Source organism: Mytilus trossulus, unplaced genomic scaffold (assembly GCF_036588685.1).
Source record: "Mytilus trossulus isolate FHL-02 unplaced genomic scaffold, PNRI_Mtr1.1.1.hap1 h1tg000138l__unscaffolded, whole genome shotgun sequence".
Lineage (NCBI taxonomy): Eukaryota > Metazoa > Mollusca > Bivalvia > Mytilida > Mytilidae > Mytilus > Mytilus trossulus.
The window spans coordinates 3,978,758-4,003,278 of NW_026963302.1; the positions used below are offsets into that span (position 1 = coordinate 3,978,758).

Sequence of the window (24,521 nt, forward strand, 5' to 3'; positions counted from 1 at the left end):
TTCTCTTATTTTTGAGATAAGACGTGGCACGGTACTTGTCTATCCCATATTCATGTATTTGGTTTTGATGTTATATTTGTTATTCTCGTGGTGTATTGTCTGTTGCTTGGTCCGTTTCTGTGTGCTGTTGTGTCGTTGTTCTCCTCTTATATTTAATGCGTTTCCCTCGGTTTTGGTTTGTTGCCCCGATTTTGTTTTTTGTCCATGGATTTATGAGTTTTGAACAGCGGTATACTACTGTTGCCTTTATTTATCATACAGATGAGAGGTTTATATATAATTAGGTGGCTATGAAACTAGGTTAAATCCACCAATTTCCACATAACAAACTGCCTGTACCAAATCAGAAATATGACAGTTGTTATCCATTCAGTTAGCTTTTGATTTTGCCATTTGTTTGGGGTCTTTCAGTATTGAATTTTCATCAGCGTTCAGTATTTTTTTTTACTTCTGAGTTCAAACTGAGTTCTTTGTTCTTACCGCAGGACGTTCGCTTCTCAGTTTCAAAATAACAAGCTTTTCATTACACTTGAATATATCGAAAGAGGTATAATAAAGGAATGAAAAAGGGCAACAAAAAATATAGGTCCGTGTGCTTGTTTTCGAAATACTAATGAAGTTTTCGCGGGAAAAAATTCTCTTTTAATTTTTCATAGTTTTATCATTGACAACTTTAAGTTCTAAAAAACTATTAAAAACTAACAAAGATTTAAGAAACAATTAACAGATGACTTATAATTATACATGTAAATAGAAAATTGGGGGTAAGTGGGCAAAACATTGTAAGGCAATTAAATAGATAAAACCAGAGGATTTCGAAAATCTGACAACAAAATCTAATACATGACAAGCAAAGATCCTTAAGTTCGAAAATTGTAAGAGTTAACGTTACGTATTGATCTTTTCGTTTTGTTCAATGAGAGTCCAGTCTCTTAATAATGCATCTGCATGATCATATCCAGGAGATGATAAATAACTACTAAACGATAAAACGGTTTTTTTAAAGGGATGAAACCCTGAATGATGTCGCATTTCTATCTTGAAAGCTGTTGCAACAATTCCAATGTAAACATCTTCTATGTGGATTAACCGTACATGTTGTATCCCTATTGAAAGCATATGTATCGTTTTCATATTTGTTAATATGGTTCCTCCTATAATATAAGACGGGAAATATAGAAAAGGATAATCCTCGAATGAAATATAATTTTTTGAAGTCATAGTTCTAGCTGGTCGGGATAAGTTTACCATAAATCCTAACATTACCGTATCTGATTGTGCAATGTTTTGTCTTGCTATATCGTATACATTTATTGCGTTAACTAAACGATCATCATCTACACAGTGTACATATTCGGTTTCGATATTAAGTTTCGATAAGGAAAGCAATGCATATATAGTTTTATAAACTAAATTTTCGTATTTATCTTCTATGTTTAGTTGAATTATATCCTTATGTAATTTTGATTCTAAATCAGCAAAATGGTCCATATTATGTAAGTGCCCAAGGACAAAGATAATTTTTATTCGAAGTTGTTTTACGTGTCCCCACGTCTGACGAATAGCTTCTCGTTTACCAAAATTAAGTATATGCGATTTCACAACAAACAATAATTCTACGGAATCAAACGCTTCAAACAATTTCACAGGATCTTCCCGAAATGCGGTATCCAACAACAATGAGTTCAATGGCATGATATTTGAACTTCCCTTTTCTTTAAGATCAGATAGAATTTGGTCAGTATTATTCCAAAATGATTTACGCCCTCCATAATATATCGAGTTCTGTAGACCTTTAAGTTGAAATAAAACAAACACAAACAGGAAACTAATAGAAAATGTAAATCTACAAAAAAGAAAATAGTTATAAGCGATATCGAAATTATACAATGATTATAAATAAATAAAATCAAAATAACAGTTGAAATGTTTTTCGAAAACTGTTCCTCTTCTTTGTGTTTCTTAAACTATCTTTCGAGCATGGAACATATTTTTATGTAATTAAATTTGCTAAATCTATAATATAAACATTTCAATGTTTATATGGGTGTTTCATATTAGATTTGATAAGCTCCTGCTACACTTTCAATACAAAAACGTACGAGTTGCTGTTGCCTCCATATTTGACTTATCTCAAATATGCATTTTTTCTGTTTATTTGAATTCATAACATGTAGTTTAAATCTACCGTTTTGTTTTATATTAGATTTGATTAGCTCCTGCTACACTTTCAATACAAAAACGTACCAGTTGCTGTTGCCTCCATATTTGACTTATCTCAAATATGCATTTTGTCTGTTTATTTGAATTCATAACATGTAGTTTAAATCTACCGTTTTCTTACAATATGCCTGTACCATGTACAAAGTTTAAAGTTGTTTTTCAATATTTCCTTTATATGATAGAGTCAAGAGTTTTAGTTTTAGGTTTTATGGGATTCTTTTTTTTTTATTTTACCTTGGAGTTCGGTGTTTTTGTTCATATAAATTGGAACGATAAAGCTAAATTCACAAATGTTCTCGAAAAAAACGATATAATTGTGGTTTTTTTTCAACTCACTCGCACTATCGACACAACGGTCCATTGTTATTTTCTGGAATCGTTTTCAATCTTTTGTTTTTAAAGAGATCAAAATCACTTTTTAGTCCATGTAGAAAGTTATCATCAGAAGAACATGTTATTCTCAATGTCGATAACTCATTGTGATATATAAAATGTAATATTTGTTATCATATACATATCAAATTATCGCCAATATCAAATTGCATTATTGGCAGCGCTTATTATATGAGCTCGAACTATATGTGGAGCAAAGACTTTTGCATAGTGTCGATGGTGAAAAATGTGGCCAAAAGTGTTTCTCAAAAATTGCATTATAAGCACTCTCTAGCTTACAATTCATGATTTTCTAGTATGTGAAATGTGTATAAAAAATATATACAGACTTGTGCCAAAAGTGAAGATAATTCCAAGATGGCCGCCACATACAGTTGTCAAGTATATGTCACAGTTCAACCTTCGTAATTATATTAATAAAATGATCTGAACTCACCAAATACTTTGTGATGTTTCCTTTTGCCCTTATTACTAGCCTCACACGTCTTGGAATTGAATCATATAGTATTCTTATGAATTCTAAGGATATATTTGTCCATATGTCCCGAATTACTGTCTCCATTTGAGCCTTTGTAGTGATGGTATGAGCCTGTTTTTGCAGTTCAGTTTTAATTTTCGTGACCCACGACCAGAATTTAAGCAAGGAGGAGTTCACTCCTCACCAGGCCGTCTCCAGAATAAAACACGATAATCCATTCCAATTTTCACCTTACATTCATCACTATATATGACCCTTCTCCAATAATCTTCCACAGTTTTGTGTCTTGCCAATTTACACCATGCCAGCCTTTTTTTACAGCACGAATTCTGATGGATTTTTTTACAACACGTTTTTTGAACCCTTCTTCGTACAATTTTTTCTGAACAGTACGCTTAGATACTGGTTCTTCTCTTCATTCATTGAAAACAGCAGTTATCTCATGCAGTGGACGTTTTCTGTCCGACTTGACAGTGGTGCAAAGTTTGCGAGTATACCGCAGTGTAAGCAGATTTGGCCTTTCCGTTCTCTCCTTATTTTCCAAACTTCCCCGACCTTTGAAACGGTTTAAAACCCCATTAATTGTTGAAAGTGGATGTCTTGTTTGTCGTGCGATGTCAAGTTCTTTCATACCAGCCTTATGTAATGCTGCAATGGCATTTTTCTTGGACAATGACAGTTCCTTGCGTTTTATGGCCATTCTCAAAACTATATGAAATGTTAACAAAGCAGACGATTCCAAACTTCCGGTGACGTATCAGGTCAATGACCTTCCTCAAAACTTTCATCTTGTGCAAAAAAGAGATAACTCCAACTTATTTACAGAGAAAACGACTTTAGAAGTTGTCACTTCCAACCCGCAATCGACATGACGTGGTAAAATTATCTTCACTTTTGGCACGGTAGTGTAAAGTTAAATACAACCCAATCGGTAAGTTTTTGTGATTTTCAACAAGTATTTATTTAAAAAATAAAAAGTGATGCTGAGTGACAAACTTTCAAATGACAACATGTAATTCAGATAGAACATAGTTAATATCAAAAATGAAGGGGTGGTATGATTGCCAATGGGACAACTGTCCACAAGAGATCAAAATGACACAGACAATAACAACTATAGGTCACCGTACGGTCTTCAACAATGAGCAAAGCCCATACCGCAAAGTAAGCTATAAAAGGCCCCGATATGGCAATGTAAAACAATTCAAACGAGAAAACTAACGGCCTACTTTATATATGTATATTTTGGTCTCTTATGGACAGTTGTCCCATTGGCAATCATACCACCTCTTCATTTTTTATATTTAATATATATATATATGTTAGATCTGTAAATTTGCCTTCGCAAATGTTTGGTTCTTCCCTCGCCGGGAATCGAACCCATGCTACTGTGATATCGTGACACCAAATCGCCTGCACTGTAGCCGTCCCGCTAGACCACACGACCACCTAGGCTCTCTAAAAAACGCTTTCGCTGGCCATGTGTTACCTTTCCACGTCAGTTTTAATCTAGCGGCGGACTACAGTACATGATATATAAGGCATGAAGATGTTATTGTTACAGATCAGCTAAATTATCTATAGTAAAGGATCCTACAAGTTAATGTAAGATACAGTCACAGAAAATAATTATATTCATAAGTACGTCTGAGTCAGTGACAACTCTACAACAGATGTATCCATCGGATCGCCATCAATTATGGTGATACATGGCTGTGTACATAATGTATATACAAGTCGTCTAAACATCAACACAATGTTAGATCTGTAAATTTGCTTTCGCAAATTTTTGGTTCTTCCCTCGCCGGGATTCGAACCCATGCTACTGTGATATCGCGACACCAAATCGCCTGCACTGCAGCCGTCCCGCTAGACCACACGACCACCTAGGCTCTCTAAAAAAAGCTTCCGCTGGCCATGTGTTACCTTTCCACGTCAGTTTTAATCTAGCGGTGTACTACAGTACATGATATATAAGGCATGAAGATGTTATTGTTACAGATCAGTTAAATTATCCAAGTAAAGGATCCTACAAATTAATGTAAGATACAGTCACAGAAAATAATTATATTCATAAGTACGTCTGAGTCAGTGACAACTCTACAACAGATGTATCCATCGGATCGCCATCAATGATGATGATACATGGCTGTGTACATAATGTATATACAACTCTTCTAAACATCAACACAATGTTAGATTTGTAAATTTGCTTTCGCAAATATTTGGTTCTTCCCTCGCCGGGATTCGAACCCATGCTACTGTGATATCATGACACCAAATCGACTGCACTGCAGCCGTCCCGATAGACCACACGACCACCTGGGCTCTCTAAAAAAGAGCTTCCGCTGGCCATGTGTTACCTTTCCACGTCAGTTTTAGTACAATATATATATATATATAGGCGTAAAAATAAATTTTACATGTGCAGATGTATATATATATATGTTACAGTGAATTTGTATAATCAGTGATTATGTAGAATCCCTGAAATTTTCAGGGATTCAGGGATTATGTAGAATCACTGGCTAGTTTAGTGATTATGTAGAATCCCTGACATTTTCAGGGATTGTGTATAATCACTAGAAAAAACGTCAGGGATTCTACATAATAACTGAAATGAAGAAATAGATTTATTTATAAAGAAAATGATTAAAACAAAAATGATGTATTCTATAACATCACATAAAAACATCATAATAAAGTAACAAAAATTGTAAAATGTAAAAATTGCACGAAATATCAAAATGATTAACTCATATTTTTTTTGAAATTAGGCACACTATATTAAAATGTGAAACACAATATATTAAAATAATATGCTTCATATCTGTTTTAACCACAATATCCACATTTTAAAAATCCTTTTCCTGCACAAATCGAATAAGATTTTAACAACACGCCTAAGAGAAATAAAAAAATCAGTAAAAACATCAGAAGGTACCCTCCCCCAAAATAAAAAAATAAACAAGAAATGAATGTGTCCACAGTACACGGATGCCCCACTCGCACTATCATTTACTTTGTTTAGTGGATCGTGAAATTGGAATACATTCTCTAATTTGGCATTAAAATTAGAATAATGTTATCAAAGGGAACATGTACACTAAGTTTCAAGTTGATTGGACTTCTACTTTATCAAAAAATACCTTGACCAAAAACTTGAACCTGAAATTTGCACTATCATTTTCTATGTTGGGTGAACCGTAAGATTGGGGTCAAAACTCTAATTTGGTATTTAAATTAGAAAGATCATATCATAGGGCACATGTATACTAAGTTTCAAGTTGATTGGACTTCAACTTCATCAACAACTACCTTCACCAAAAACTTTATCCTGAAGCGGGACAGACGGACGGACGCACAGACGAACAGACGAACGGAGGTACAGACCAGAAATGCCCCTCTACTATCGTAGGTGGGGCATAAAAAATGGGAATTTGAAACCTTGAACTGGTTCGAGCAAGAAATATACCATTGTTTTGTGGTCGGGCAAAATCCTTCTTCAGACTTTAGTTTTTTTACCAATTAATTAATTGCCATTATGTTTGTTTGGTTTCCCTTTTCTTTTTTATCATGTCGAATTGCTATGAGAATATGCAAGATTCCTCTTAAAGTTTGTTCTATTTGTCAATCCCAAGTTCTGCCTGTTTTTCTCTACATTTAGATGCCTAAAATCTCATAGTTTGAATTTCTTGCAAATTGTTCTTTGAACAAACAGAAAACCCCACACAAAACAGTTGTTCCATAATTTACTTCACCATTTGCTTTACATGTATCACATTAACATGCTTGTGGATTTACAAATAGAGCATGAATATCCATTTGATGCTGACTTTAATTAAACAAACAATACATCTAAAGCTATCGTTATAAAGTAAAGGTTAATATTATTTATTCTGAAGTTTTATCTTGAAACCTTCTGTTAGTTAAATCTTTTAGATCATCCTCTGTGTTTACATTTTATTGCTAAAGCAACATTATTTCATCTGGCAAGGAAAATGAAAGAAACTTTTAAGATTATGATTTGTTTAATTATACTAATTTTGTTCATCAAACAAAGGACCATTAAATTATTCATAATCCCTGAAATCATATTAGGGAATTTGTAGAATAGTTATTAAAATGTTCAGTTATTATGTAAAATCACTGGTCATTTTCAGGGATTATATATAATTACTAATGATTTTAGTGATTCTACATATTCCCTGAAAAATCAGGAATTCTATATAATCCCTGATTATACAAATTCACTGTAACATATATATATATAAAAAAACGACAACCACTGAATTACAGGCACCTGACTTGGGACAGGCACATACATAAAAAAGTTCTTTTAAATAATTATGTTAAACGGCATGCATTTTAATATTATTTTTGTTTACTGCTTATTGTTTCGTTTTTAATAAGTTGTTTGTAATCTTTCTTGAAGCATAATACAGTCAGATGTTTCGTAAAGTATGTCAGCTACCGTAATTCTTGTTTCATTAAATCGAAAATATATTTTCAATATAGTTTAGAAAAAAAACATGTTTTCACAGGTTAACTTAGCTTAAATATGCGTTTTGCTGTGGTTTCGTTTTATTCTACAATTGCTAGAGGTATATGTTGAGGATAAATATCTCACAAAACATATTTTACCTGGCTGCATTCTTGCAAATGTACCAAGTCAGGAGCTTTTGGTTTTTCTTGGTCATGCGTGGTTTTTTTCTCATTATTTTGCTTCATTTACATGTTTCGGAGTTATGTGTGAAATTTGTTTTCGCTGAACAAATGCTCATGCTTGTTGGGGGCAGATGAGCCCCGCTTCCATGTGAGGGATATATTTTCTCATTGTTTTGAAGTTCCATTAGTGGACTTAGGCTGTTTTCTGCTCTAAGGTCAGGTTGTTGTCTCTTTGATACGTTCAAAATTTCCATTCCCAATTTTATTGAATAGTTGATAAAAATCGTTGTAAAAATTTACTATAACTACAACTTTTAAAAGGGTGACTAATAATTTGAACAAATAATTTCAGTCTTAATAAATCTGACATTATGTAATCAAAGTTATAATTGTTCGAGAGATTCGTTTCTGAATAACTATTGCAGTTGAACACTAAAGTAAGTACTAATCAAGAAAGTTAGTTTAAAACAAATTTATTCATGATTATTAATTTTCTAAAGTTTTACGCACATTTTCTTTCAAATTCACGTTTTTCAACATGTGACGTCTGTCGTGGGGTGTTGTTCAAGTTGTTGTTTGTACTAGCAATGTAAAACAAAAAGTTGTTACTGTCGTTTTATGAACACCTCTTAAAGATGTATTAAATTATAACGATACTAAAACACACCCGCGAAATCGCGGGCATTCAGAGCGTAGTTTGAAGTACATGTATGTAAAGTGTTGTTGAAAGATTTTTGTAAAATATTGAATGACTGAAGAATTTCAGCAAAAGTATCACAAGTCATCTATAGGTAATTGGGGACAGGAAAATGCTTTTTTTTTTATCCCTTCTCCTTTATTTCCAATATTCCCATTTTTTGGTTTTCTATCAATTTAATATGAACATACATTTAGTATGTTATGAACATTCAAGTAAGGAGCCTGTAATTCAGTGGTTAATGTTTGTTTATGTGTTACATTGAACATATTTGTTTTTCGTTAATTTTTTTTGTACATAAATAAGGCCGGTAGTTTTCTGGTTTGAATTATTTCACATTGTCAGCTCGGAGCCTTTTAAGCTGGGTATGCGGTATGGGCTTTGTTGAAGGTCGTACGGTAACCTATAATTGTAAATATCTGTGTCATATTGGTCTCTTGTGGAGAGTTGTCTCAACCTGGTAATCATACCACATCTTCTTTTATTTGTAATCAATGAATTTTGTAAAAGATTTAATGAGTGGAGAATTTCAGAAAAGGTATAAAAAATTCACATGATTTTTTTTTTTGGCGCTTATCTGTATATTATGAACATTCATTACTATATAAATTTTTATATGGTGTATTTACTTTCAATTCTAAGTTTACTATTGATCGATCCATAGTGGTCATTGATATCTTATACAGACCCTCTCTATTTAATAAACTCTGTGACTGCCGTGGATAGTAAACTTGAAAATAATAGCAGATAGAATTCTGAAAATATGAACATTCATTACTATATAAATTTGTATATGTTGTATTTACTTTCAATTCTAAGTTTACTATTAATCGATCCATAGTGGTCATTGATATAGTATACAGACTCTCTCTATTTAATAAACACTGTGACTGCCGTGGATAGTAAACTTGAAAATAATAGCAGATAGAATTCTGAAAATACACTTTATTCTTTGTATATGTATGTTCAAAGTATACAGAAAAACTCAAACCGGAAGTCTTATCTGACTTAAAATTTCGTCCAATGACGGGACAATATCCGGATGACTTTTTTCTCGTTTTTCTCCAAAAATAACTCAATCTGAATAATCATATGAATGGATGACAAATGGCACTATGCACTGTACCGGACACAGAGGCGTGTTGATCAATTAATTGTGGAAAGAAGAGAAGCGACACCCAAAATGAGGTCTTCTCGTTTAATAGTATAGATGATTACAACACTTTAATTAGATACTGTCGCAGTGCTAAAGATTTTGAAAAGAAAATGGTTTCGACAAGACTAGGCGAAGAATCAGACGGATGAATACAAAGTAAAATCACAAAATAACTGAACTCCAAAGAAAATTCAAAAAGGAAAGTCACCAATAAAATGGCAAAATCAAAAGTTCAAATATATCAAACGAATGGATAACAACTGTCATATTCCTGACTTAGTACTCACATTTTCATAGGTTGAAAATGATGGATTGAACCTGGTTTTATAGCTAGCTAAACCTCTCACTTGTATGACAGTCGCATCAAATTCAAACAAACACAATAGGTAAAAATGTCAAAAGTAGGGGTATAGCAGTCAACATTGCATGGTCTTCTCATAATATATAATAGATAGACAATGCGCATTTATGCAGGGTTTTGATGTATATTATCGTTTTTACGATTTTTTTTATTCTAAAGCATTATCGTGCTTATTTATTAATAAAATTATGTAATACCTGCTTTTGTGGGAAATAACGGTTCCCATATAATCAATGTACAAGCCATGCATCATTTGCAGTGGAGTTATTAAATAATTTTTCCGCTTTTCGAAGTTGAAATATAAGCACATTGTGTAGCGCCAATGGCTTTACTGCTAAAAAGATAAATTTGAATGCGTTAATTTCGCGCACAGCTAACTAATACCATACGATATTAATATTTCAAATTTTCCTTTTGCGTATATTTATTTAAATTTAGTAATAACTATTCTCCTGATGAGGATACATATAAGTCGATGAAAATTAACTTTTTTAAATATTTTATGTACATGATATAAGTGATAAAGTATAAGGATATAGAGTGAATAAATAGTCTCATATTTTGCAACTGACACGATATACAAAAAAATAAATTCCTCTGAAACTCAGAATAAGCGAAAATCTTGTTCAGATTGTCTAAGATTTTTCAAAAGAAAAGTATCATACCACTGTGGGACTAGGAGTAGGGGGATATATCTGTTAGTTGAAAATAATGCAATGTTTACCTTGATGGTAAACATGAAAACTGACACACTCACATATTTCACAATACATTAAAACAATGATAATCTACAATACATGTGTATATAACTAGTATCTTCAGGACTCAAAAAACTTTCCATTCATTTATATCACCAATATTTGTTTGATTTTTTTATCACTTAGAAGTGCATCTCCTATGTCTCCGGTAATGCGACCAAGGTCCGAGTAAGACATGATAAAATAGAAGTTGCAATGAGATCATGGAGCATCCTCATAATATAAAAGTATCTAACAAATTAATCCCCATGTGACGATAGTGATCGTAACAGTGGAGATACTAATTATCGACATGATAGATAGTCAAAATTAAAAAACAATATATTTTTCTTTCAACTATCAGATCGCGTGATTTTATTTTAAATAAAACATGGCTTAAACCTTTTTAAATCACTTTTGAGGTTTTCTATTCGTTAAAACTTTATAAATTCACAAAAACATGCGTATGTCTTGTGGGTTGAAAATAAAGAATAGTTTAAAGGATCCCTTCTTTATGTAATTGTTCTATTAAATGTCATTATGTTATTGTTCTATTATAAATTTGAAAATACTTTGAACGATAAACGACAAAAATTTTACTCGCCTAATGGTATTAAACATAGGTGCTTTTTTTAAGAACTTCTTGAAAATTTAAAATCTCGGTATTTTTCTGTAAATAATTCTAACATAACTTTTGATTTTGCAACCCTGTATACCACCATTCCGCATGTGAAATTTTAATTTGTTTGATATACATTGAACAAAAAAATATTTTCCTATGTGACGTTTACATTTTCTGACGTCAGACACGCGAAGCAATGAATGTGTTTTTTAATTTAGTAGATATTTCTTGTTTAATGTTTGTTTGTTTTGAGATTGTAACACAGTGATGACTGCTGTATCCATATGGTGACTATTTTCCCTAATATATAGGTATAGGAAGATGTGGTACGAGTGCCAATGAGACAACTCTCCATATGTCTGTTTTGTTCACGCATTGTTGTAAATGTAACGGAAATTGATACGACTTTCATACAAATTAGAAGTTTAGCGCTATTAAACCAGGTTCAATCCAACATTTTCTACATTTGGAAATGACTGAACCGAGTCTAGAACATGACAGTTGTTGTCCATTCGTTTGATGTGTTTTGTCATTTGATTTTGCCATTTGATAAGGGACTTTCCGCTTTGAATTTTTCTCGGAGTTCAGTATTTTTGTGATTTTACTTTTTTTCTGCATGATTATATCACTTTCTTGAACACAACTGTTGACAATAGACAAGCAAATACTGACTTTGTGGTCTGGACTTCTCTTCGTGGTCGTGTGTTCAAACACAAGCTTGGTCAGTGGATTTGTTACGTCATAAGCAACACGACGGGTGACACATATGGAGCAGGATCTGCTTACCCTTCCGGAGCCCCTGAGATCACCCCTAGATTTTGGTGGGGTTCGTGGTGTTTATTCTTTAGTTTTCTATATGGTGTCATGTGAACTATTGTTTGTCTGTTTATCTTTTTCATTTTTAGCGATTGCGTTGTCATATTTTCGATTTATGAGTTTGACTATCCCTCTGGTGTCTTTCGTCCCTTTTTTAAAGACTATGAAACTCTTATTTCTACAGCTCAGCCTATCGGACGACATGTTGAGATAAGAGTATTTAATGGTGGGTTTATCGTCGTATCAACGTGACTTAGGAGGGTGATAAGTGTTTCTGCAAACTGTTGCCTTGTGAATAAGAACGTGAGCCGGTCGGTCTGGTACAAAACATGGTAAAATAATATCAATTCTGTTCAATCCAAAATCTGTCTTGCCATAACACCATATTGTTAAAGCATGTAATATTATATATCAAAGTAAGGAAAAAAAAATATCAACAGGATCACTTATATACATAATATAAGTATATATTTCATGAGTTCACTGACCTCAGTTATATAAACTGTTTTAAACTTTTAAAAAGATTTCTAGCTTATGAGTGAATTTTGGTTGAGTTTATATGTAATTTTATTCATATCATATAAATCTAGTATGTGTTTATTCTAATTATAAAACAAAATATGTTTCTATTACTACTGTTACTATCAAAGTTTTAGTCTTAACAATGCATCTCATTTGCCTCATTGGACGTTAAACAGTCATGTATTTATATCAGTGTCTATATTATGAGATATACAATCCATGTGTTCTTTTTTTAATTTGAAATGACAATAGAGTGTATATACTTGCTCAAAGGATTACATGCACCTTTGATTAATTAATCAATTATGTTCAAAGTCGTCATAGTACTATTATTTAAGAGGATATTTGATTGAGAAAATTAATTGTCGTTGGCCGACCGTTAAGTGCATATTTATAGGGGAGAATATACTGGGGATAAAAAATAAAAACGTAGGCCAGAAAGTCACGGGACAAAACGTCACAGACAAAAAATCTTCGACAAAAAGTCACAGGACAAAAAGTTCCAATTAAGTTTTGGGATTATTTTTATTTCAAAAAGAAAAACACTACTTTAGAAAAAAAAAATCTTGATCTATTATATATAAAGCAACTTTGTTATTTGAATTTATTTAATAATTATAAATAATGATCAACTAATTGTTATGAGAATTAATTGTCAAAATGACTTTGTACCTAAATGGCTTCGTGGTGCCAAGAAATATATTCTTTGCATAATTCTAAATTGTGAACAATTTCCTTAAATTATATATTGATATTTGTACTAAAAAGAAAATATTTCAAGATCTTTTTCTTGTATATTCAAACAATTGGCAACAATTCTTTGTCCTTTGACTTTTGTCCTGTCAAATTTGTGACTTTATGTCCAGTGACTTTTTTCCTGTGACTTTCTGTCCATTTACCCAAAATAAAAGGTGTTAATGTGACGAAAATACAAACGGCATAAACAAAATATAAAACCAGGTAACTTCAAATTGCGCACTTATCCATCAGCTTATCCCATATATAGATATAAAAAGATGTAGTATGAGTGCAAATGAGATAACTTCTTTCCTATACATCTCATCACTTCGTAAATTTTACGGACGCCATCACGAGTTGGTTGACCGTTATGGAATAACTGTTTCAAAAAAGATATCAGATATGTTCCTAACATTCCCCTTCCCTTTCATGAATTTGACTTACCGAATAAGACTATTTAACGGATTTGTTATAACATAAGCAACACGACGGGTGCCACATGTGGAGCAGGATCTGCTTACCCTTACCTGAAATCATCCCTACATTTGCTTATTCTTTCGTTTTTTTATATTGTGTCATGGGTTCTATTGTTTTGCTGTTTGTCTTCTTTCATTTTTAGCCAGACGTTATCAGTTTATTTTCCATTTATGAGTTTGATAGTTCCTCTTGTATCTTTCGTCCCTCTTTCCTAGGAATATGATAAGTTTAAAGCAACCGCGAGGGGATCGTGTATAGTCCATGTTAGTTTAGTAGGCGGGGCTGATTTCAATACACAGTAGAGGTGTTGAAAACAATACGGAATTTTGGAAAAATCTTGAATATTTTAACAGTCGAATGAATTGACAATGAACGACTGAAATAAATTCATAAACCACTATTTAAGCTAACAAGTTGTTTATATTGGCATTTATTCATGTATAGACCAATGAGAGTATGCTCTTATTACTAACGGTATTGAAAACTTGGTAACTTTGATAGGCCACTAGTCTAAATATCACATGTTACACTAGTCAGTAAGATACTTTAGTTACAAGATGTGCTAGTGACCTGATAAAACATATATATATATATAGGGTCAGTAAATTCCATATGTGGATTCGAGCTTTGCTCTCACACTATATGGAACAATTGAACAATAGTAGTAATATTGTATTGTAATAAATGGTGACAAAATATCTGAAAACGGACAACGCTTTTTAATTTCTATGCGAATTCTTTATTGGCATAGATGTATTTTTTCGGTGAAAGTAAAGTCAGTAATAGAATACATGAAAAAAATGTGTGTACTGTATAAATTTAATTTCACTCACAGTTTGAATTGAAAATTCCTAACTCTAAAATAGCGTCGTCTATTACATAAAATAGCCATCCCTTCGATGTGTTAGTCCATACAATTTCTTATAAAATAAGATCCTCGGCGAGCTGAAATATATAAAAAATAGACATGGTTTCTTTCCAATGTTAAAGTGGGTGATACGTTTTTGTGAGGTAAATCGACGAGTCTCATACACTGGTTCACGTACACAAAGTTAAGAACATATATCACTGAATAGAACAATATCAGTGAACAGATCATGAGGCAATTGTATTGTTGCATTTCAAAATATGATTCGTCTATATTTCCGTGTATTTTTTGTCAATAAATTAAACCTTAATGAAGGCGAATTTTTATTCTTCAGAGAGCAAGCAATTTTGTTGACTTTTAAAGCCTCAACTTTCATTTTTTTTAAAACGCACTACATATACAGACATGTAGGAATCTATATCAATTCAGACAAATAAGGTGACCTATAGCTGTGAATGTTTTTGTCATTTTGGTGAAAAGTTGTATCATTGCCAAGCATACCACAACATTGTTGGGCTGATATATATATATGATTCGAATAAATATCAGCCCAACAAAGCTAGATTTGAAAATTTGCGGAAGCCAATTTATTTATTTTTCCATGGCCGGGAATCGAACTCTTGCACAAATAGACAACTTTTGAGTTCGAAGCATTTCCGTCAAAAACTCTAGTTTAAGTGAATATCATTCGTGCAATTAGGTGTGTCGTCACTTCTGTTCCAATGTTGAGCGAGTGGTTAGAAAACTATAGATCTATATTGTACGAATTATGCAGCAAATTCTCATAATTGATAATCAGTACAGCTGTCATTAGGGCATTGTGATTAAGTACCTACAAAACACCTATTATTTTTAGTTTATCCTGCACAAATGACAATCACTAAGACGCGTGATGAACGTTAATAGTGCAGGGATACAGGCGACCCCCTCTATCTGGTAAATGACGTCACAAAAGCGCGCATTGTTGACGAGTTTTTTCCGGTGACTGATGAACTCCAAAGTAGTCTATTGCAAATCGTCTTGCACTAAGCCCTATGCGTGAGACATCTCGACCACCTAAAATATCAGTCATTTTGATATATCTCATTATTATTGAATATTACGATTTTCGATTGGATGAAGTTACTATTGATTTTTTTTCTGCTCTTCTGTTATCCTGGATGAATTATGAAAGGATGTGAAATTATATTTCGCAAACAGTGCAATAATAGTTGTTGATGACAGGGATAGTAAATCTTGACCTGAAAGAAACCAGTCGTTAAGAAATTATAAAAATAACTCTTCTTGTGGATTAACATTATTATTCATAATTTGTCGTGCGTTGTCTGTATTCGATCTATACCCAACGTTGAAATCGTTTATATATACTAATTGCAGTTTACATGAAGAGGATACAAAAAAGTCTTAAACTTGAGAAATAAAGAATAATGGGTTAATATTCGGAATTTTGAGAAACTTTTTAGATCATGTGTTTTCATTTTTTTTTTAAAGTTATCTTAAAGTTAAAAAATAAAATACACCTTATACAAGGTAAAGATTTCCAAGTAAGGTTCTGAGACCAAATATGATTTATAAAAAAGAAGATGAGGTATGATTGCCAGTGAGACAACTATCTTCAAAAGACCAAAATGACACAGACATTAACTACTTTATGTCACCGTACGGACTTCAACAATAAGCAAAGCCCATACCGCATAGTCAGCTATAATAGGCCCCGATAAGACAATGTAAAACAATTCAAACGGGAAAACTTACTGCCTTATTTATGGAAAAAAAATTAACGAAAAACAAATATGTAACACATAAACAAACGACAACCACTGAATTACAGGCTCCTGACTTGGGACAGCCACATACATAAATAATGTGGCGGGGTTAAACATGTTAACGGGATCCCAACCCTCCTCTAACCTGGGACAGTGGTATAACAGTACAACATAAGTACAAACTTTAAAAATCAGTTGAAAAAGGCTTAACTCATCAGTTGGACAAAAATACAAGTGGATTAGTTTTAATCGTCTAGCATACTACATGTATATCGGTTACAGTATACATAAGAAGATGTAGTATGACTGTTATTGAGACAAATCTCAATCAAAGTCACAATGTAAAAACAAATTAACAATTATAGGTCAAAGTACGGCCGTCAACACGGAACATTTGATCAAACCGAACAACAAGCTATAAAGGGCCCAAAATGACTATTTTAAAACAATTGAAACAGGAATACCAACGGTCCCGTCTATAAAAAAAAAAACGAGAAACGTGACATATCTACGAACGATATCAACAAACGACAAACACTAAACAGCGTGCTTTACTTAGGACAGGTGCAGAAAATTGCCGGGGTTAAAACGTTGCAAAAGGCACCAACCTTCACTTTGATCTGAGACAATAGTGTAACATTAAATTGAAATTGATTAACTCGATCGAATAGAATTAACACCGAGCGTCACCGATGAGTCTTTTGTAGACGAAACGCGCGTCTGGCGCATATACTAAATTTAGCCCTGGTATCTATGATGAGTTTATTCAAACATAGATGTTACAGGTAATAATAAAAAATACGAGAACTCTTAAATCGGGAAAAATGACGTTAAATAAATTAAAACAACGTTTACTGGATAACATGATTAAAGTAATTTTTTTGGTAAATGGCAAAATCAATAGTTTAAACATTCAAACAAATGGATACAAAAGTTAAATACCTGTTTTGGTACGGGCATTTCCTTTGAGTAGCAAAAAAGGCAAAATCTCAAAAATATTTAACATGCAAAAGGGCAGCAATATGAAAAGTTCATACACATCGAACGAATGGATAAAAATAAAAACTGTCATGTTCCTGACTTGGTACAGGCATTTTTATATTTAGAAAATATAGGATTCAAATGGTGGTTAAATAAAATTGAGAATGGAAATGGGGAATGTGCCAAAGAGACAACACACCGACCATAGAAAAAAACAACAGCAGAAGGTTACCAACAGGTATTCAATGTAGCGAGAAATTCCCGCACCCAGAGGCGCCCTTCATCTGGCCCCTAAACAAATATATACTAGTTCAGTGATATTGAACCCCATACTGATTTCCAAATTGTACACAAGAAAATAAACGACTAACAATGGCCAGAGGCTCCTGACTTGGGACAGGCGCAAAAATGCGGAGGAGTTAAGGATGTTTGTGAGATCTCAACCATCCCCTTATACCTCTAGCAAACGTAGAAAAGTAAACGCATAACAATACGCACATTTAAATTCAGTTCAAGAGAATTCCGAGTCTGATGTCAAAAGACGTAACCATAGAAAATAAACAAAATGACAATAATGCAGAAATAACAACAGACTACTAGCAGTTTACTGACATGCCAGCTCCAGACTTCAATTAAACTGACTGAAAGATTATGATTTCATCATATGAAGATCAGACACAATTCTTCCCGTTTGGGGTGTAGTATCATAACATCATAACATATATGAGAAGAACATAACCCGTGTCATGCCAACAACTGGTTTTTGCATAAATGTGTATAATTCCGATGCAAAGACTGCATAATTGATGAAAAGATAAAAATATATGCCCGCCTTTTACACTGTTAATGTTCCCTGTCTGCAGCCATAACTCGCGTGTTTGTGTCTTCTGTTTGTTGTCGTTTACACATAGTACAACTACATATGTATAATTGGTCCGTATGATTATTCTGCTGTTCTTTTCCATCTCTCTCAGTTTTGAGTCGAAGTATAAAGTATGGATATTTAACGAATATTGGCTCCCTTTGCGTCATGAACAGTAGTATCTGCAACGTCTTTGAAAATTTTGGGATTTCCAAACGTTCCAGTCAAGTGAAGCTGGCGATCAGGTTGAATCATGGGTATAGAGTATTGAGAAAAAAACTTCATAAGTAGTTAAGGAGAGGCTGCATTTTTTCTGAAACGGACAATAACATTTCCAGGCAGGAATACTCCTGCCTTCTATAACCTGATTCACTTTGGTGGAAGCTATAGTATATGTGCGGCGTTCTCCTTCAAGCAGACTTTATTGATTTGTTTTTTATTTTGTATCGGTCAAAAATGTTTGCTACTTTGTGCGCTATAGAGTTCTCCATTAGGATAAAAAAAAAATTATGAAAATCAAATACAATGGCACCGAATTTTGTATTTTTCTAAGAATAAATTCATTATAGCAATCTAATATCATCTCTGAAGTAGGTTGTGAGTGATAGGGAAAAGAAAGGTGAAGAAAGTGCAGCGGTTAACTTATGAAATTAATGTGACATTAGATTTCCCCCGAATTACATTTAATTTTTTTGTTTTTGATGTCATACTTTTTTTTTTATTTTTAAACTGGACTGTAAAAACTTTTTGACTTACCTTCAGAAAGAGTTATTAAATGTATATACACGTACCGGCCTTCAGAAAGAGTTATTAAATGTATAGACATGTTCACGCCCCCTTGATAGTTGTCAGCAAATAATCGTGAACTACTAGCATACAGTCCAGAAAAGATATTGAAAAGTTGTTTTGGGGGTTTTATAACATAGGGATCAGTCATGGTGTGATTCTTATGGTTCACTTTGGCAATAACATCATCTTCGTCTCTTTACATTTATGTTAAACCTGTTTCTAAATGCATAATTTGCAGCAATTAAAGCTAGGGATTATATGAAATGTCCGCTATAGTGTCCATATAACTAGTGCAGACTTTCATATTTACAATGAAACCTGATACCTTTGAGTCTTTTATAACGGCCTTTTTCTGTTCTCATGTCGATCAATATGCCGTTGAAATACTAGAAAATCTGATCGAATCATCCCTTGAAGTTGAAACATATCGAGTATGTAAACTGGCATCTACCTAGATTAAATTGTATAGTAGGTTACAACTAAAATAAGATCTCAAATATTACATAGTACGCTCTTCTTCTTCTTTAACATTTGCCAGCAAAATTTCAACAGCTTCAAGAAACATTATTTGAATGTAGGTGATGCAGCATATCACTATTACTAATGTGTTTACTTCAAACACATCTGTGAGATTATCCGTTATACCTTTATCTAGGTTGAACTATTGAAAATACTACTGTGGAATTCCAACAAAGCATTAAAAAAACAGCCGTATTATATCAAAGTGATCATATACCAGTTAATAAATGAATACACAAGCATTAAATTGAGAATGTAAATGGGGCAGGTGTAAAAAGAGACGACAACCATACCATGAACAGTCAACAGCAGAAGTTCACCAATATGCCTTCAGTGCAGTGAGAAACTTCCCCACCCGAAGGCGTCCTTCAGCTGGCCCCTAAACAAATATATATACTAGTTCATTGATAATGGATGCCATACTCAATTCCAAATTATACACAAGAAACTAAAATTAAAAATTATACAAGACTAACAAAGGATACAGATTCCTGACTTTGGACAGACGCAAAAATGCGACGGGGTTAAACATGATTTTTGAGATGCTCTCCTATACCTCTGGCCACTGTAGAAAAGTAAACGCCATAAAAATACGCACAGTAAAATTCAGTTCAAGAAAAGTCTGAAGATCAGAGACAATCCCTCCTGTTAGGGGTTTAGTAATATACCATCATAAGATATATGAAAAGAACATAACCCGTGTCATACCAACAACTGGTTTTAAATAGATGTGTTTAATTTGATATTTATTTAAAACCTAAATGTTTCGACATATTGTTTACCTTTTATAAATTTTGGTATCACAAATTCCGGTTGAAATTTGACTAAATACCAATATCGTGATATCGTCCGGTAAATATGCTACATTATGGTGTTTCAAGATAAAGTAAAAGAAACTTATAACTGTATATATAATTTTGATAACTGATCGAACGAAAAGAAAAATACACATTACACATATCAATGATTTTACAAATATATATGTCCCTGCATATATTATCAACCTTAAAGATCTTTAAATTAATAATTATTGAGTTAATTTCCTTTCCCCATGTCCTTTGTAAATAGATAGATTTTTGACTTGATATATATATTGCCTTTTGGAATATTCATGGTTTAAATGACGATAAATTTAAGGATGATTTGTTTATTGAAAATGTTTGTAAATATTATATAATTTGTTTTGCAGAAACAATGTTGAGAGAGTCTCCAAGAAATCTACCAGGTTTTACATCTCCCTATATAGTTAAGCCAATTAAAGCAAAAATATTTGAACTATCTAAGATAAAAGATGGAAATTGTGGTAAACTTTTTTAAAGTAAAATTTATACTAAATTTAAACAACAAGAATATTTGAACTTTAATGTTCCTAAATACCTTAAAAATAAAGTCGTTCAATTAAGAATGAGTGCACACTCATTAACAATAGAAACTGGTAGGTATGAAAGACCAAAAATACCCTTTATTAGAAATTTTATAAATTTTGCGCAGGAAAATTTAAACTGAGATACATTTCTTGATGGAATGTCCTCAATATAACAAAATCATATCTAAATATAAAAATAATGATATTAATTCAAATAATTTAGATGCGAATTTTACCAAAATGTTAAATCCTATGTCTGAAAAAGAATTAAAATCTATTTGTATGTATATTAAAGAAGCTCTTGATTTGAGAAACCACCATACTGTTTCATCAGATAATAATCTTTTACAGTAGTTCGTGCATATTTACATACATCTTATATAGGTGACTGTGTGTTTGAAGTAAATTTATGAAAATTTAGAATAATACTGATGTATAAGTTTATCAGTTTATAATGAAATGGTATTTATAAAATTTACTTATGACTTGTTGTTACATGCAACTATATTTCATTTACATAATGTTTTATTATTATTATTGTCTGTATTTGGATCACGCCTCTATTGTGCTCTTTCCAATAAAATATTGAATTAAATTGAATTGTTTACAGAACTTTTGAATTTTTGAAATACTAAGGCTGTTCTACCTTAGAAATAGATTACCTTACTTGTATTTGGCAAAACATTTTGGTTCTCAATGTTCTTCAACTTCGTATTTATTCGAGGATTTTTTTTACCTTTTTTTGGATTCTAGCGTCACTGATGAGTTTTTTGTAGATGAAACGCGCGTCTGGCGTAAAAAAAAAATCCTGATATCTATGATGAGATAATTTGGATATCATATACCAATAATTTTATTCAAACTTTGTTTGAAATCGTTGAAATAAGTTGTAACAACAATTCATTGTTGGGGCCCTTTTTAGCTTGCTGTTAAATTCGAGCCAAGGCTCCGTGTTGAAGACCGTAATAAGACCTATGATGGTTATTTTTGTGTTACAGAGTAGTAAAATTAAATTAATCAAACATGACCTCCTTACCAGTCTAACGGGTATAATTCTTGTCAGATTTTTTAAACTTATATTGTAGGTTAATATAAGATATATCTCGGTCAATTCTATATAAGTGGAAGATTGATTTTTTTTAAACAGTTATGCCACTTTGTAATATTAAATTTATGGAAACTTGGCTCGTAAGCGCTACAGAAAAAAGTGTTTTAATTACTAATGCCCTTGTACATTGGTAAGATAACATAGGTGAAACTCGTGTGAAATTGAAACTCTCTTCTTTTATAAAGATTTAGGAAGGAATATTTTATAAATTCATATATCAGTTTGATCTACCAGGTTTAAGGACGTAAAATTAAGACTGTTACTGGTCAAATGGTAGCATATTTAATAGGAACATACATTTTGACATCCACACATCCGTCATAGAATTGTTCTTAGCGTTCTCTTATGTGCATACTGGGGTATAGGAGGCATGGCATTTCATCATTGCAGTGTATACAAATGCCGTGTACATGTTATTTATTTGGACAGGTTTTTACATCTACAAACATTTTATAAAAGTAATTACTTGTATGAAGCCTTCATACAAGTTATTTCTGGTACAAATACAAGTGTACAAGTAATGATTACTAGTACAATTTTTACTGAGAAAAAGATAATAACTTGTTCAAATTATTATTCTATCTTGGCATATCTTTTATAGCTGACTATGCGGTATGGGCTCTGCTCATTGTTTAAGGCCGTACGGTGACCTATAGTTGTTAATGTCAGTGTCATTTTGGTCTCTTGTGGACTGTTGTCTCATTAGAAATCATACCAAGCCTTCTTTTAATATGTTTGATGTTCTCAACAAATCGTTTCCCTTTAAACACATTATTTATGACTAAGATATAAATAAACTTTCAACATAAGTCCTGTAAAGTAGGCCAAATCAAGTTCCAAAAATACAGCAATTCAAAGATATTTTTTACGGCAGTATGGTGTTTTGTTGTAAAATATTCAGAAATTGAAAAACTCATTCGTAATGAAGACGAATTATTTATTATTGTACAGTTGATTAAAAGATTACAAAATTGGAGACAATGTTATGATACCATTGCAAGAGTAGACAGTGTTCCGATGGAGTATAGACATATCATAGATGTTGTGCTGAATATTGCCCCTAATGACTACAAACTAGGTACAACAGTTGGAATCAAGATTGGTTGAATCAGTCGAAATCAAATCGAAAAGATTCAGAGAAATGATTTGACAATGTTGGACATACCAGAGAACACCGATGTAAACGTCATAAAAGCAGTATATATGCGTTCTTTAAGTATTGACCAATGCCATGTTTATTGCAGCTATTGGGATGACTGTAAGACAGGCACATGTAATTCCAAAAGCTTGAGCTTATTGATGAATTCCATATAGTATGCTTATTTGTTTTGTGCAAATAAAAAAGTTATCTAAATGCGAGTAGTCTTTAAACGTACTGTCTTGTTAATTTGACCTGTTGATACTTGGTAATGTTTTTTTTTTATTTAATGTTTACTTATTCAGGATTATAGCTGGTCCATATATTCCAGATTTGAAATGTTTTTGGTATTACTATAAATTTCCCTACCCTTCCGGAGCACCTGAGATCACCCCAAGTTTTTGGTGGGGTTCGTGTTGTTTATTCTTAAGTTTTCTATGTTGTGTCATGCGTACTATTGTTTGTCTGTTTGTCTTTTCATTTTTAGCCATGGCGTTTTCAGTTCATTTTCTATTTATGAGTTTGACTGTCCCTCTGGTATCTTTCGTCCCCGTTTTGCACTTCTTCGCACTATGAACATCAACATTATTTATTTTGTAAAACTATTTCATTTCACCTTTTAACCTGTTTACATGTATCTAACAACAAAATCATTTTCATTTACCTGTGTATAATATTACTGTAAATGGCGGATTATTTTTCAAGCTTGTTGTTGTTTTTCCTAAATTGCTTTACATTTCACAGCGGTATTATAATGATACTTTAATCATTCATCCCTTATTTTATTGATTCTGTATTTGAATTGTTTAATTGATCAAATGTATTCGTTCAGTGTACATGTATGTTCACTGGTACAATTATATGTTCACAAGTTATTACTGGTACACTTATATGTGTACAGGCAATAACTTGTATGATGGCACCATACAGGAAATTACTCGTACAACGCTTGTGTACAAGTAATAACCTGTACAAAATAATAAAATTTACACGACATATACATCCCGTGAAGAAACACATTTACTTCTTACCTTTTACATTTTCATAATATAATTTTTGGACATAAAACACTTCTTGTTGCTACATTAATTGATTAATAAATGTATAGCTATCAATATTATTGTCTTTAAATATATTAAATCAATTCTGGTTTCATCCTTCCCGCATCGGTAGGTTTGTGTTATTGGTGTATAATAAATTATATATATAAAATCGAAAGATTTGCAAACTGGTACT

The 24,521-nt window shown here is 32.4% G+C and overlaps 1 protein-coding gene across 1 annotated transcript; it reads right to left on the reverse strand.

The window, feature by feature from the left end:
• Window positions 1-634: 634 nt before the first annotated feature.
• On the reverse strand, window positions 635-24,385 carry LOC134700357 (beta-1,3-galactosyltransferase brn-like). Its single transcript, XM_063561715.1, has 3 exons — window positions 24,317-24,385; window positions 14,722-14,833; window positions 635-1,846 (listed from the first exon to the last, which is right to left on the reverse strand). Exons 2-3 carry the CDS (start codon window positions 14,778-14,780, stop codon window positions 889-891), a joined length of 1,017 nt encoding a protein of 338 aa, XP_063417785.1. The 5' UTR covers window positions 14,781-14,833; window positions 24,317-24,385; the 3' UTR covers window positions 635-888.
• Between the last annotated feature and the right edge of the window lie 136 nt (window positions 24,386-24,521).